The sequence below is a fragment of the Eptesicus fuscus genome, chromosome 1 (assembly GCF_027574615.1).
Source record: "Eptesicus fuscus isolate TK198812 chromosome 1, DD_ASM_mEF_20220401, whole genome shotgun sequence".
Lineage (NCBI taxonomy): Eukaryota > Metazoa > Chordata > Mammalia > Chiroptera > Vespertilionidae > Eptesicus > Eptesicus fuscus.
The window spans coordinates 118893066-118906424 of NC_072473.1; the positions used below are offsets into that span (position 1 = coordinate 118893066).

Below are 13359 nucleotides of genomic sequence, written 5' to 3' on the forward strand. Positions count from 1 at the left end.
GAAACCTGGGCATGTTCCCTGACTGAGAACTGAACCAGGGACCTCCTGGTTCATGGGTCAAAGTCAACCCACTGAGCCACACAGGCCAGGCTTTTTTTTTCCTTTTTTAATCCTCACCCAAGGATATGTTTAATGATTTTGGAGAGAGAGAAAAGGGAACAGGTGGAGAGAGAGAAACATCAATATGAGAAAGAAACATCAATTGGTTGCCTCCCATAAATGCCCCAACAGGGGATCAAACCCTCAACGTAGCTTTGTGCCCTGACTGGAAATTGAACCTGCAACCTCTTCGGTTTATGGGATGATACTCCAACCAACTGAGCCACCTGGCCAGGGCCAACCTATCAGTATTTATTCTTCCTTCTTCAAATTTACTAATGCCTCAATTTCTATGTCTCTCTCTAAAAACCTAAACAAAGAAAGCACTGACTCTTCCTATAAAAACTGAAGTATCCGGTTTGATAATATATCTTTAAGATGTTATATAAATACCAATTCATACATGCTCCATAAAGTCTAAGGAAAAGGGGATTTGATGACCAGGCACAAATTTGTAACTATTAACTATTTGTTCAAATAAGAAAATCTTTTAAAGAGTTAGTGATATGCGGGAAACATCATCTTTTAATTTGATAACTTTTCTATATTAAAATAAAGAAAATTTATTTTAACTTTCTATAAAGTATCAGCCCTAACTATTTTAAGCAGTCAGGGCTACTGTAAAAGAAATTTCCCCATTGACTGGGATATTGGGACTACATAACCAATCAAGTATAATCTAACTTGTACAAATTACAAGTTTATGCCTTTATATTAGACAAAAAATTAAAACCATTTCCATGGGACAATCAAGTTTTAGGCACTATAAACATGATTAACGCTTAAAAATTATTTGGCAATTTAAAAATATGGCTCCAAAATCTTTGACACTCCACACATTAAGTGGGGGATTATATCCCACCCCTTGTATCTGAGCTCTGTGACTGGTCAACAGAATATGGTGGAAATTATGCTATGCCAGTTTCTGGTCTTAAGAAACTGGCAGCTTCCACCTCCTTGCTCTTCAGGCATTTACTCTTGGAGTCCAGTCACATCGTGTGAGAAAGCCATAAAGCCACATGAAGAGGTCACATGTAGGTGTTCTGGGAGACAATCCAGCTGAAGTCCCAGCTGACAGTCAGCATCAGATCCTCCTATATTATAAAAGCGTAATATGCAAATCAACCCAACAGGGGAACGATCGGTAGCTATGATGCGCACTGACCACCAGGGGGCAGGTGCTCAATGCAGGAGCTGCCCCCTGGTGGTCATTGCGCTCCCATAGGGAAGCACAGCTCAGCCAGAAGCCAGGCTCACGGCTGGCGAGCGCAGCGGTGGTGGCGGGAGGGTGGTGGCGGGAGCCTCTCCCACCTCCGTGGCAGGCAGGAGCAAGGGGTCCCAGACTACGAGCGCCCCGGACTGTGAGAGGGATATCTGACTTCCTGCTTAGGTCTGATCTCTGGGCAGGCGGACATTCCCCGAGGGGTCCCGGACTGTGAGGGGGCGCAGGCCAGGCTGAGGGACACCCCCATCCCCTAGTGCACGAATCTCGTGCACCGGGCCTCTAGTATATCTGTAAGTGGAATGCTGCCATACAATTCCAATCTTCAGTCTTTGATGTTTCCTAACTGAAGTACCAGGCACTATGTCCCTGCTTTGTCAAGTTTGGGAGAAGTTTGCTACCCAGCAATAATAACTGGAACAAATTCGGACAACTATGCTGATTTGTTTAAAGGTTCCTAAGGAAAGGAAGAAAGCCCCCAGGCCCATTTTGAACCAATCCTGGCATGCTAGGAGTCCAGGAGACTTATATGTCATAATTCATTACTACCTCTAAGATTATAGACATCAATTTGTATTTCTATCAAGTTCTTCATGATTAATCTTGGATTTCTCTTTGTAGAAATCCAAAAGCTGCAACCTCTGTAAATCTATTGCTTCACTTAAACTAGATGGATGTGACAATCTAGGTACTAATTAGCTCTATAATACCAAGTCCATATCCCTATGCATACAGTACAGCACAGTGTTTAAAAAGCAGGCACTCTAGAATGAGACTGCCTGGCTTTACTACTTAATATCTGCGTGACCTCAGGTAAGTTACTTGACTTCTCTGTACTAGTTTTCTCTTCTGAAAAATGAGGATGTACCTAGAGTTTGAGAAATTAGTTTATATATATTTTAAAAATGCTTGAAACAGTACATTTACATACAATGAACACACAGTGCAAGATACTACTTAACAACACAAATTTCAAAAAAAATAAGGTGAACCTTAATGACACTTCAGTTGGTAAACATAAGGGATAAATATAAAGAGAATAAACTATATTCTTACTGAGTGTGAGCTGCATGCCTTCAACTACTTTCCGTTTTCCTGTAGATGGTTTCGATTTTTTACTCCGCACAGTTGACCCCCGACTGCTGATTCCACTAATGACTGACATGGTGTCATCATCACCACCAGCTAGCAAAGAATTTCGGTAAGACATCAGTGGCAGCCACACATCTTCTCGTCGGAGTGACATCTGAAATGTCATAAACTTTTCCAAGTAAACATACCTTAAAAAGAAGTAGAAATCATTAGCTTTGGTACATAGAACTACAACAGTTGTTTTGTGTGTTTTTTTCCCCCTATTTTGTTATTCTTCTTAATAATCTTAAGGCTCACATACCATGTGGAACATCCAATGATTTACTTAGAATTAAATAAAAAGCAAAGTACATTAAAATGGTTGATAGTCCACATTTCCTCAAAACATAGAGTGACAATTAAAAGATGCTAATGTTTTCATTCTCAAGATGTCTCTATCTTCACTTTTTATAGGTCATCTGCTAGAACAAACTCAACTAATATTTCTGGAAAGATAACTGAGTTTAAAAATCACACAATTTGGGGTCTAGTCCCAGTTCTATCAACCCCTAGCTATGAGAGCATGTGCATATTACTTTATTACTCAATCTCAGCTTCATCAGTACACTGACGAGCAAGTTTGTCTTTCAAGATTTTCACATTATAGCATACAATTCAGGGCATTTCAACTTAATATTTGTTGAGCATCTATTATGCTCTAAGCACTAGGGATAGATATAAAGATAAATGCAATATGGTTGCTCCCTGCCTGCAAAAAAGTTTCAGCCTGATGGAAGTCAGACATCTATCTACCCTGGGATCCAAAGTATCACAAGGATCCTAAGGCTTATATGTAAGATAGCAATCAAAATTCAACTAACATTTGAGTGACTATGTGCTAGACAGTTTTCTCTTGGATGTTTTAACTTAATTCTTATAATCTTGTGAGGAAGATATTCTCCCTATTTGATAGATGAGGAAAGAAAGGATAAGTAACATATTCATGGTCATGAAAACGAAAAAGCAGTATAACTACAATTCAAATCCCAGGCTTCTGACAATAAGAGTTCAGTGTTTTATTGTCTATATTATGCCTCAAATACATGAACACAATTTTTTTTTGTCAACTGTAAGGTGCAATTCAAGTATTTTCTGTCATAATAATAACTAATTCCAATCAATTCAAAATTACCAGTTTTGAACACTATTAAAAGAGAAGACAGGAGATATCAGTTATAAACATACTGCTTGGTGTCATTTGTTCAGTATTTCTTCCTTTTTTAAAAAAAAATTTATTGATTTAAAAAAAAGTTTTATTGATTTCAGAAAGGAAGGGAGAGGGAGAGATAAAAACATCAATGATGAAAGAGAATCACTGATCAGCTGCCTCCTACACACCCCACACTTCCACAATAGGGATCAAGACTGCAACCTGGGCATATACTCTGACCAGGAATCGAAATGGTGACCTCTCGATGCATGGGCTGACACTCAACCAACTGAGCCACACTGGCCAGGGCCACTATTTCCTCTTATCTATATAATAAGAGCCTAAGCAATCCTTACAGTGGAACAACCAGAACGACTGGACGCTATAATGCATATTGACCACCAGGGGACAGATGCGCAATGCAGGAGCTGACCCCTGGTGGTCAGTGCGCTCCCACAGGGGGAGCACTGCTCAGCCAGAAGCCAGGCTCACGGCTGGCGAGCTCAGTGGTGGTGATGGGAGCCTCTCCCGCCTCCACAGCAGCTCTAAGAAAGCCTCCACAGCAGCGCTAAGAAACAACAAGCCAAGCGGTAAGGAGCAGCGAGCAGATGGTTGGCAATGGTTGGTAAGGAGCGAGGGGTCCCAGACTGTGAGAGGGATATCTGACTGCCGGCAGTCGGACATCCCCCAAGGGGTCCCGTGCTGCGAGAGGGCGCAGGCTAGGCTGAGGAATTCCCCCCTCCAGTGCACAAATTTTGTGCACCAGGCCTCTAGTTTGCAATATATTTCAGCTATACACAGCAGTAAAGCATTCCTTAAAGTGTGGCCTGTGAACTACCTGTAAATCTCAGAATTGTTATAAGATATGGAGCTTAAACCAAAATATACTGGTAGAGAGATTTACAACTGTGTATCTACCCCATAGTTTAACAGAACATTCAAGATAAGTAACCTCCCTGATGCTATTTCCCTGCCACAGAAATTACCACTAACGTGAATTTGCTATTTATCATCCCTATGTACATTTTTGTACTTTTAATACATTTTTGTCTGTAAACATCATTGCACATTTGGTACTTTGCCTTTTGCAGTCAACATTATGTTTTTAAACTCTAATAATTTTGGAAGAGTGACATCAGCTAATGTTACAGTGATGAATCAACATGTTGTATACCTTAAACCTATACATTATATGTCAACTGTATCTCAATAAAGTTGGAAATATTTTTAAAAAGATGAATGAGATCTGAGGATCCAATGGTGATTACAGTTGATATAATATGGTGATTACAGTTGATAAAATTGTATAATATAATACTGTATAATTGAAAAATAGAACTTAAGTGTTATTTAAGATGGAAAATATGTGAGGTGATGGATGTATTAATTAACTTGATTACGGGAATCCCTTCACTATATATATATATATATATATATATATATATATATATATATATCAACCATGTTATATATTTTAAATATATTACAATTTTGTCAATTATACCTCAATAAAACTGAAATTTTTTAAGGTTTCAAAAAAGACAATAATCAATTGGAATGTGTGAGTCTTATTTCAATCCCAATTTAATCAAATAAACTATAAAAATAAAGTAATTTATGACATCTGAGACTACTGGAAATTTGAATGACTGGGATATTCAATAAAATTAAGGAATTATGCTTACCTTTAAAAAATCTAACCATTTTGACTGCCCTATGGTATTCCATTTTCTAGTTGATAGATGTTTAGTTGTTTTGAGCTTTTCCCTATTCAAACAATTCAACCAATTCTTTTACAGTTCTTATATACATGTATGAGTTTCTCTAGGGTATCTACATATGAGCAGAATTAATGGATCATAAGGTAGGTTAAACTTTACTAGACATTGCCAAATAGCTCCTCCACAAAGTGGTCTCATACCAATTTATGTTGTCACCAGAAATGCCTAAGTCTCTATCACTCAACATCCTCAGCAGTAATTGAAACTATCAGATTTCTTAATTTGTTCTAATCTGCTAAGTGGGAAATGGTTCTTCATTCTTTTAATTTTTATTTCTGATTAATAGCACCAATGAAATTTGTAAAAATTTACTTATTGACGAGAGAGAGAGAGAGAAACATCAACTTGTTTTCCCAATTATTCATGCATTCATTGGTTGATTCCTTGTATGTGCCCTGATCGGGGATCAAACCTGAAAACTTGGCATATTGGGATGACACTCTAACCAACTGAGCTACCTGGCCAGGGCTGAAATCTTTAATTGGAATAAATTTATATACAATAAAATGGACAGAAATTAAGAGTGCAGTTGGGCCCTAGGTAGTTTGGCTCAGTGGATAGAGCATCAGCCTGTGGACTAAAGGGTCCCGGGTTCGATTCCAGACAAGGGCACATGCTTGGGTTGCGGGCTTGATCCCCAGTAGGGGATGTGCAGGAGGCAGCTGATCAATGATTCTCATCATTGATGTTTCTACCTCTCTTTCTCCCTTCCTCTCTGCAATCAATAAAAATATATATATATTAAAAAAGAGTACAGTTGGATCAGTTTTGCTAAGTAACCAACACATCTTTTTAAGATTCAGGGCATTCCCATGAACCTAGAAAGTACCCTGTGTTCTTTTCCCCATTCAATCTCCCCAATCCTAGAAGTAAGTAACCTGTCATTTCTATCACCATAGATTAGTTTTATGTGCATTAAATTTCATATAAAATCTATACAATCTTCAAACGCAAAATATTGGTGGACTTTAAGAGACTATCTCTACTATAAGTTATTCATATTCTTCTGCCCTTTTATACCACAAGCCAAGATGGGAAGAGTAGGAGAATATTTTGAAATTTGGTTCCATTTGTTAGAATATGTCACCATTTTAGGAGACTATACCAGAAAAGTATCCTGCTTAAATGATCTGTTGAGGACAGCACTAGTGGTTCAAGTAAAAAGATAAAAAGGAGAATTCTACTTCCTAGTGTAGTCATAAATTTGGACACATACTCAAATGTTCCTGATGGATCACTGATATTGCTGTCTATTAAATGTTCTCTCTTTAGTTAGGCTACAATTCCAATCTCTGTGTGTAAAAGGGAGAAATCAAGAATTAAGAATTCCAAAACAAAATTAAGTAGAGTATTTCTAACACATACACTGTTCGTTTGTCTTGTCGGAGCAGTTTAGAAGAAAATTCACTCAGTATGTCAAGAAATGCCAAATTTAAAGGTGGATGGCTCTCTCCTTGTGGATTAGGTTCTTTAAAAGCAAATTCTATGCCATCTCTGCAAGAAAAAAAGATAAACAAATATTTAAGGGACCACAATACAAAATTTAGTAACTTAGAAAGGAAATTTCTCTCTATACTTTCATTCTACTAGTAATTGTTTTCTTTGCCATATATTTAATCTGAACAATATAGAGAATAAAGAGGCTATAATATGAGAATAAATTTACATTTTATGGTACTGTTAACTTTTTGAAACAGAGCAAAACCACACAGGCATATATTAGCCCTTAGAATGTGGTTTGGTACATCTACATTCTTTCCTCAGTTCTCTTTTCCATAGAAAATAATTCAAATGCTCTCATATAAAGATCAATACATTTTCTATATTTTTTAAGTCAAAGGACTAACTTAAACATTTTTAAAAATCCTCACCCAAAGTTATGTTTTTATTTATTTATCTTTTTTAGGGAGAAAGGGATGGGGGGAGAGGAGGAAAGGAGGGAGGTAAGAAGGGAGGGGGGAGGGAGGTGAGAAGGGAGGGGGGAGAGAGGGGGAGGGAGAGAGAGAGAGAGAGAGAGAGAGAGACAGAGAGACAGAGAGACAGAGACACACAGAGAGACAGAGAGAGATTGATCTGTTGCCTCACTTATGTGTCCCAACCAGGCATCAAAACCACAACCTAGGCCCTCGCTGGTTTGGCTCAATGGATAGAGTGTCAGCCTGTAGACTGAAGGGCCCTAGGTTCGATTCCGGTCAAGAGCACATGCCCGGGTTGCAGGCTTGATCCCCAGTAGGGGGCATGCAAGAGGCAGCCAATCAATGATTCTCTCTCATCACTGATGTATCTATCTCCCTCTCCCTTCCGCTCTGAAATCAATAAAAATATATTAAAAAACAAAACAAAACAAAAAACCAATCCACAACCTAGGAATGGTGCCCTGACTGGGAATCATAAACCTAAAACCTTTTGTTGCACAGGATGATGATCCAATCAACTGAGCCATCCGCCCAGGACAGGACTAGCTTAAGACTATTTGTAGCCCTTGCTGGTGTGCTCAGTGGTTAGAGCTTCAACCCATGCACCAAAAGATCACGGATTCCCAAGTTGCAGGTTTGATGCATGTGTGGGAGGCAACTATTTGGTGTCTCTCTCTCTCTCTCTCTCTCTCTCTCCTCCTCCCTCCCTCCTACTCTCTTTAAAAATCAATGGGAAACATATCAGTGGGTGGGGATTAACTAATAATCAATCAATACTGTCTGTGACAACCCATATCAGAGTAAAGTTTAAAAGTTAAACTCTATGCAGGACCTATTTTAACTATACTTATTTAATAATATGTCTATTAATCAAGACAACAATCCAACATTATACTGTATCAAAAATGTAACTGTAAAATATAACCCAGATGAAAATGGGGAGACAAGAAGGAAGGCTATTACATGAAGGAAATAACATATTACTTCTGAAAATAATTACTACATATGTGGTTCTTCAGTGTTACCTAAAAGTATCATCTAATCTATTAAATAGCAGAAAAAGAGATTTGAGACTTTTAGAGCAAAGTGAAAGGGAAGAGTAAATTAAAGTTGGGGAAGGTATGGGATTAACTTTAAAGAGCAAACACATTTCTGTAGGGAGACATTTAATACTGTTATAACTAAGTAAGCAAGATGAGTAAAAGAAAGACAAATAAAACAGAGCTTTTTCAATGAGAGAGTCCAAGCCTCTTGATTTTCCCAAATAAAAGATAAAGGGTATTAATATCCATGTGTTGGTCATGTTAAAGGTCTAAAATATACTGATACTTAAAAGTATAATTGATCATTAAATTACATGACCAAATAAAGTTAGATGATTTCCAATTTTTTTAACGCAAAAAAGATACGCAGATAGAAAGAAGGTTGTGGCTAAAAACAAGGGAGAAGGTCACTAATATGGAGAACAGAACCAGAAGGAGAAAACTTGAAATAAAGGAATCAAATCTCAAAAATTTCTCTAGCTAGAAGTGAAATTATAACAAAAGCTGTTAAGCGATATTGTAATACCTAATGAAAATAAATGCTGCTTTTCTCCACTTAATTTATAAAGATTTTATGTATGATTTTAATTAAAGCAAAGACTGTATGAAAGGACATTTAGTCCCAACTCATGTGTTAATAGAAATAGCACTATAATGAGTTCTTAATAAAAGAGATATGCTACAGATCTGTAAACAAATAATTAAGCAGCAATTGAATTTGATTATTCTAAAAAGAACTACATTCAAAAATTTTCATGATTAAAAAATAGGAGAGCTAAATAAAATATTTGGAGATTACTTGTGTAGCATAGCAATGGCCTCTCTCGTTTTCAATTGATCAAGTCCAAAAGTTAAAGCAAAACGTCGAGCAAGTTCTTTTATGCCACTGAATGTTGTGGATGATCTATCAAAATTATAGCCATTTTCCTGTATCATTTCATTAAAAAGCTGTTTGGGGAAAAAAGAAAGCAAGCATGTTAAAGTTTTCTTTTATAACTATGGGTTATTAACATCTTTTAAAATAACATATTTTAGTTAAAATATACTTTTAATAGATAATCTATAAATGAGGCATTGTGTTTTATTAAAAAACATGGATTTTTAAAACACATGACACAAATGACCAAAATTGTAGCACTTACCATATTCACACTAGAGATAGTTATTGAGATTAGAAATTCTTTAGGTTATGGAAGAATTCTATTCTGCTGGAATACACTGGATATTAAGATAGTATATAAAAATGTAAAGAAAAAGGAAGCCCACAAACTTATAAGGAAACTATGCTCTGCTATTTATATTTAAATGATGAATCTCACATCAAAAGTTTCATCGTAAAGTAAGCAAAACAATATGCAATTTTTCAATTACCAAACTGCCAAGTTTTTAAACAGATAATGGCTACTACAACTGATAAGAATACAGTACAGTGAGCACTCTGATTTGTTGGGAACATAAATTGAGATTACCTTCTTTTCTATAGAGCATGGGTGGAGAACGTCCAGCCCATAGAAGGCCCAAGAAATTATTTTGTCTGGCCCTACCAGGGCATTAGGAGTGAGTTAACTAAATGTTTTGACCAAATATAGCAGGCTAATTTTTAAGCTGATAAATTTGTATGGCCTGCAAATGATGTTATAAATATCCAAATGGCCCTTGGCAGAAAAAAGCTTCCCCACCTGTTATACAACAATCTGGCAAAATTTAGTGAAAGTTTAGATGTCCTTTAACTAAGCAATGCTTATGATCAGACTTTATACAAAAGAAATATTATTTGTGCACAATATACGTAAGTAAAAAAGTGTTTGTTTTAATGTCATTTAATGGCAAAGACCCAACAAAAAACCCAACATCAAACAAGAAGAGATCTTGGTTAAATTATGGTCCTTCTATAAAATGGAATACTATATAGTCATTTTAAATGCTGAGGCAAGTATTTAATAGAATTAAAGGGTTCAGAATTTGTTAATGTGAAAAATTCAGGCCTGCAAAATAGAATACACAGTGACTTAATTATGTAAAAATAAGATTTCATAAATGCATTAAAAAAACTAAGGATGCTATAAAAACTAAAAGCATTAAGTGAAAAAATTAAGGATAAATTGCATTTACCTAGTTCCTATATTTTCTAAAGTTTCTAGAGCAAGCTGCTGTTATTTTATAACAAAGAAGTTATTTAAATTCTACCTTTAAAACCTTTTAAACTCTATTAGTTTTTACTAAAGAGTATGCAAATAAGATCAAGAATCTTCATACCTAGATTTCTAAAAAGCAAAAACAAAGTTTATCACATTGAAAGGGGTTGTGCTTCTCATGCATTTGGTCTCTTAGAGACAAAAGTACACTAAGCAAATTATTTTTACCTAATTAAACTTGCCTTGCCACTGCCAAAATGAAAGTGACTATAGAATTTTGATTATACAACTGATACTTATTAAAATATAGACATATACAAAGATAAAAGTAAAATTCACCTAAAACCTACCAAAACAAGTTAACCACAGCTAACATTTTAGTGACTATTTTTTCAGATAGACATAGATATGTACTATTTTATAGGAATGCTATACTGTAATCCTTTTTACTTTATTTTCAAACCATATATATATTGTGGAAATCTAAGTGCTATATAACAGCCATTGCAGAGATGTCCTATTTATATATATAAAAAAGCCTAAGCGACTGTCCAACCTTTCAACTGTCTGACTGGTAACTACGACACACAATGACCACCAGGGGGCAAATGCTCAACGCAGGAGCTGCCAAGCTGCAGTGACTTGGCAGCTGCTGTTCTTGGGTGACGCACCCAGAACCAGAGAGGATAAAGCCGGATTCCAGGGTGCATCACCCAAGAACTACCCTCTCACAATCCGGGACCCCTCAGGGGATGCCGGAGAGCCAGTTTTGGCCCAATTCCCACAGGCCAAGCCGAGGGACTCCACTGGTACACAAATCCGTGCACCGGGTCTCTAGTATGCTATATTCATCTAACATCCTACAGATGAGCATTAGGATTATTTCTAATTCCTTGTTGTTATACACAATATTGCCATGTACAATAATTGTACACTCATTTTTGCAAACTTGTACTATTACTATCTTGGATAAATGTTTCAAAGTAGAAATGCTGCTTTAAATGGGATATACATTATAAATTCTGACATATATTGCCAAACTGCCTACCAGGAAGGTTCTACCAATATATACTGTTGATAGTACCTATTTCCCCCATACCTTAGATAGCTATAGGTTTTGCCAAACTTGCCAGTCTGAAAGCAAAAAATAATCTCACTTGTACAATGTCTACTACTAAAGTTGAATATCTTGTATTTCTACTTTTATGAATTGTCTATTATCCTTGACCCACAGTTACCTTGAAAACCATTGTTAATTGTGTTAGCCTAAAGCTTGTACTCTTAAATGTCTTACCTGTTGCAAACTGAGAATAAGGGTCTTTGCACATTGAATTTTGTCTATTTGCCTTGTTTTACTCATTGTTTCTTTGATGATATCTCCATAGTCATTATAATACTAGAAAAGAAATTGGCACAAATTAGAGCTTTATCTTTTAAAACTGTTGGACAATAAGACTAATTTTAGGTTAATCATGTAAGCATGTATTTGGCTAAAATTATGTCTTCAAAAACACAAAAGAATGCTACCAAAACTTTAAAATAATTTCTAAACACACAATCCATAACTTAAGTAAATTTAGAAATATCAGACAGTTAAGATCTAATCACATTAAGCTCTAAACTTGGTTTTAAGAGGTATGGTATAAAACAATAATTATACAGATTTTCAGAAAGAAGACAAAGAATATAAACCAAGTTCTTTGTATTATTTGTCTTAATAGTTCACAAAGAATAAATCAGTTACTTGTATAACTTATCCATTGCTAATGGCATGCAGTCCATGTATAGTTTCCAACTTTATTAATTTGGCTTATACAAACTATTAGGCTGTTAGCATTTAAGAGAAAAATTATTGTGGGTGATATTTACATGATGCATTGCACATGAAATTTTGTTATAATTTAATTAAGATTGTTTCAAAATGCATACAGGATAATTATTGGATATAACAGGATAACTATGCTCCTATGACTAATACAACTGACTTTAACCTAGAATACCTAAGTCTAAAAGTTTAATAAAACTTACAAAATTATTTCATAATCAACCTTAGTTTTAAAAAAATTCAATTATCATGACAAATAACTTAGGTTCCAAAGTAAGTTATAATGGTGCTAGAGCTCCATCCTGTAGAAAAGTATTCCAAAGAGAATTACTAGGTTTTGACATAAAAAACTAATATGCAAATTGACTGAACAGCAGAATGACAGGTTGCTATGGTGTGCACTGACCACCAGGGGTCAGACGCTCAACCCAGGAGCTGCCCCCTGGTGTCAGTGGCGGGGAGCCTCTCCAGCCTCTGCAGCAGCACTAAGCCATCAGTTGGACATCCTCCGAGGGCTCCCAGACTGCAAAAGAGCCCAAAGGCTTAATAAAGTTTATATTCATAATTAGATTTTACTTGAGAAAGGATTAAAGAAAAGCAATCTTATCATATTTAGTCATATCCTGTTAGTACAATTAACCATATCCTTTCTACCACTACTTAAATATTAGAGAATTTCATGTGTATTTATGAAAATTGTGAATAACCTATTCTAAATGAAATCAGATTTTGAGACACTAAAGGAACCTTAGCTATCCCAGTGGAACAGATGAAGAAAGGCAGGACACAAAAAGTATTGTTACTCAAGGCCACAAGTTGCATAGTCGCCAAGCCAAAACTATACCATCTAGGCCGCCTGACTTCTAAAAACAATAGTTTTAATGCCACATCAAGCAAGGGAGGATACCATCCTGTTGTCTTAAACTAAATCACAAATACAATTTCTAATAGTGACAGTTAACAAAAGATGAACTGTTTCCAATATCCCAAATGCAAATCCTATCCTATATAATAAAAAGCTAATATGCAATTGTCCCTTTGACCAGGACTGTGACCA

General features: G+C 36.0%; 1 protein-coding gene across 4 annotated transcripts in view; it reads right to left on the reverse strand.

The window, feature by feature from the left end:
- The window catches only part of STAG2 (stromal antigen 2), a 154504-nt gene that overhangs the window by 15802 nt on the left and 125343 nt on the right, over window positions 1-13359 (reverse strand). For 3 of the 4 annotated variants that reach the window (XM_054709219.1, XM_008158886.3, XM_028135665.2), the window contains exons 26-29: window positions 11772-11873; window positions 9142-9290; window positions 6749-6877; window positions 2378-2601 (exon numbers count right to left, since the gene is read on the reverse strand). In XM_054709219.1, the coding sequence (XP_054565194.1) occupies window positions 2378-2601; window positions 6749-6877; window positions 9142-9290; window positions 11772-11873 (604 nt within the window). Of the gene's footprint in view, window positions 1-2377; window positions 2602-6748; window positions 6878-9141; window positions 9291-11771; window positions 11874-13359 lie in introns of those variants that run through there. The other variant, XM_054709252.1, reaches the window with a different exon arrangement.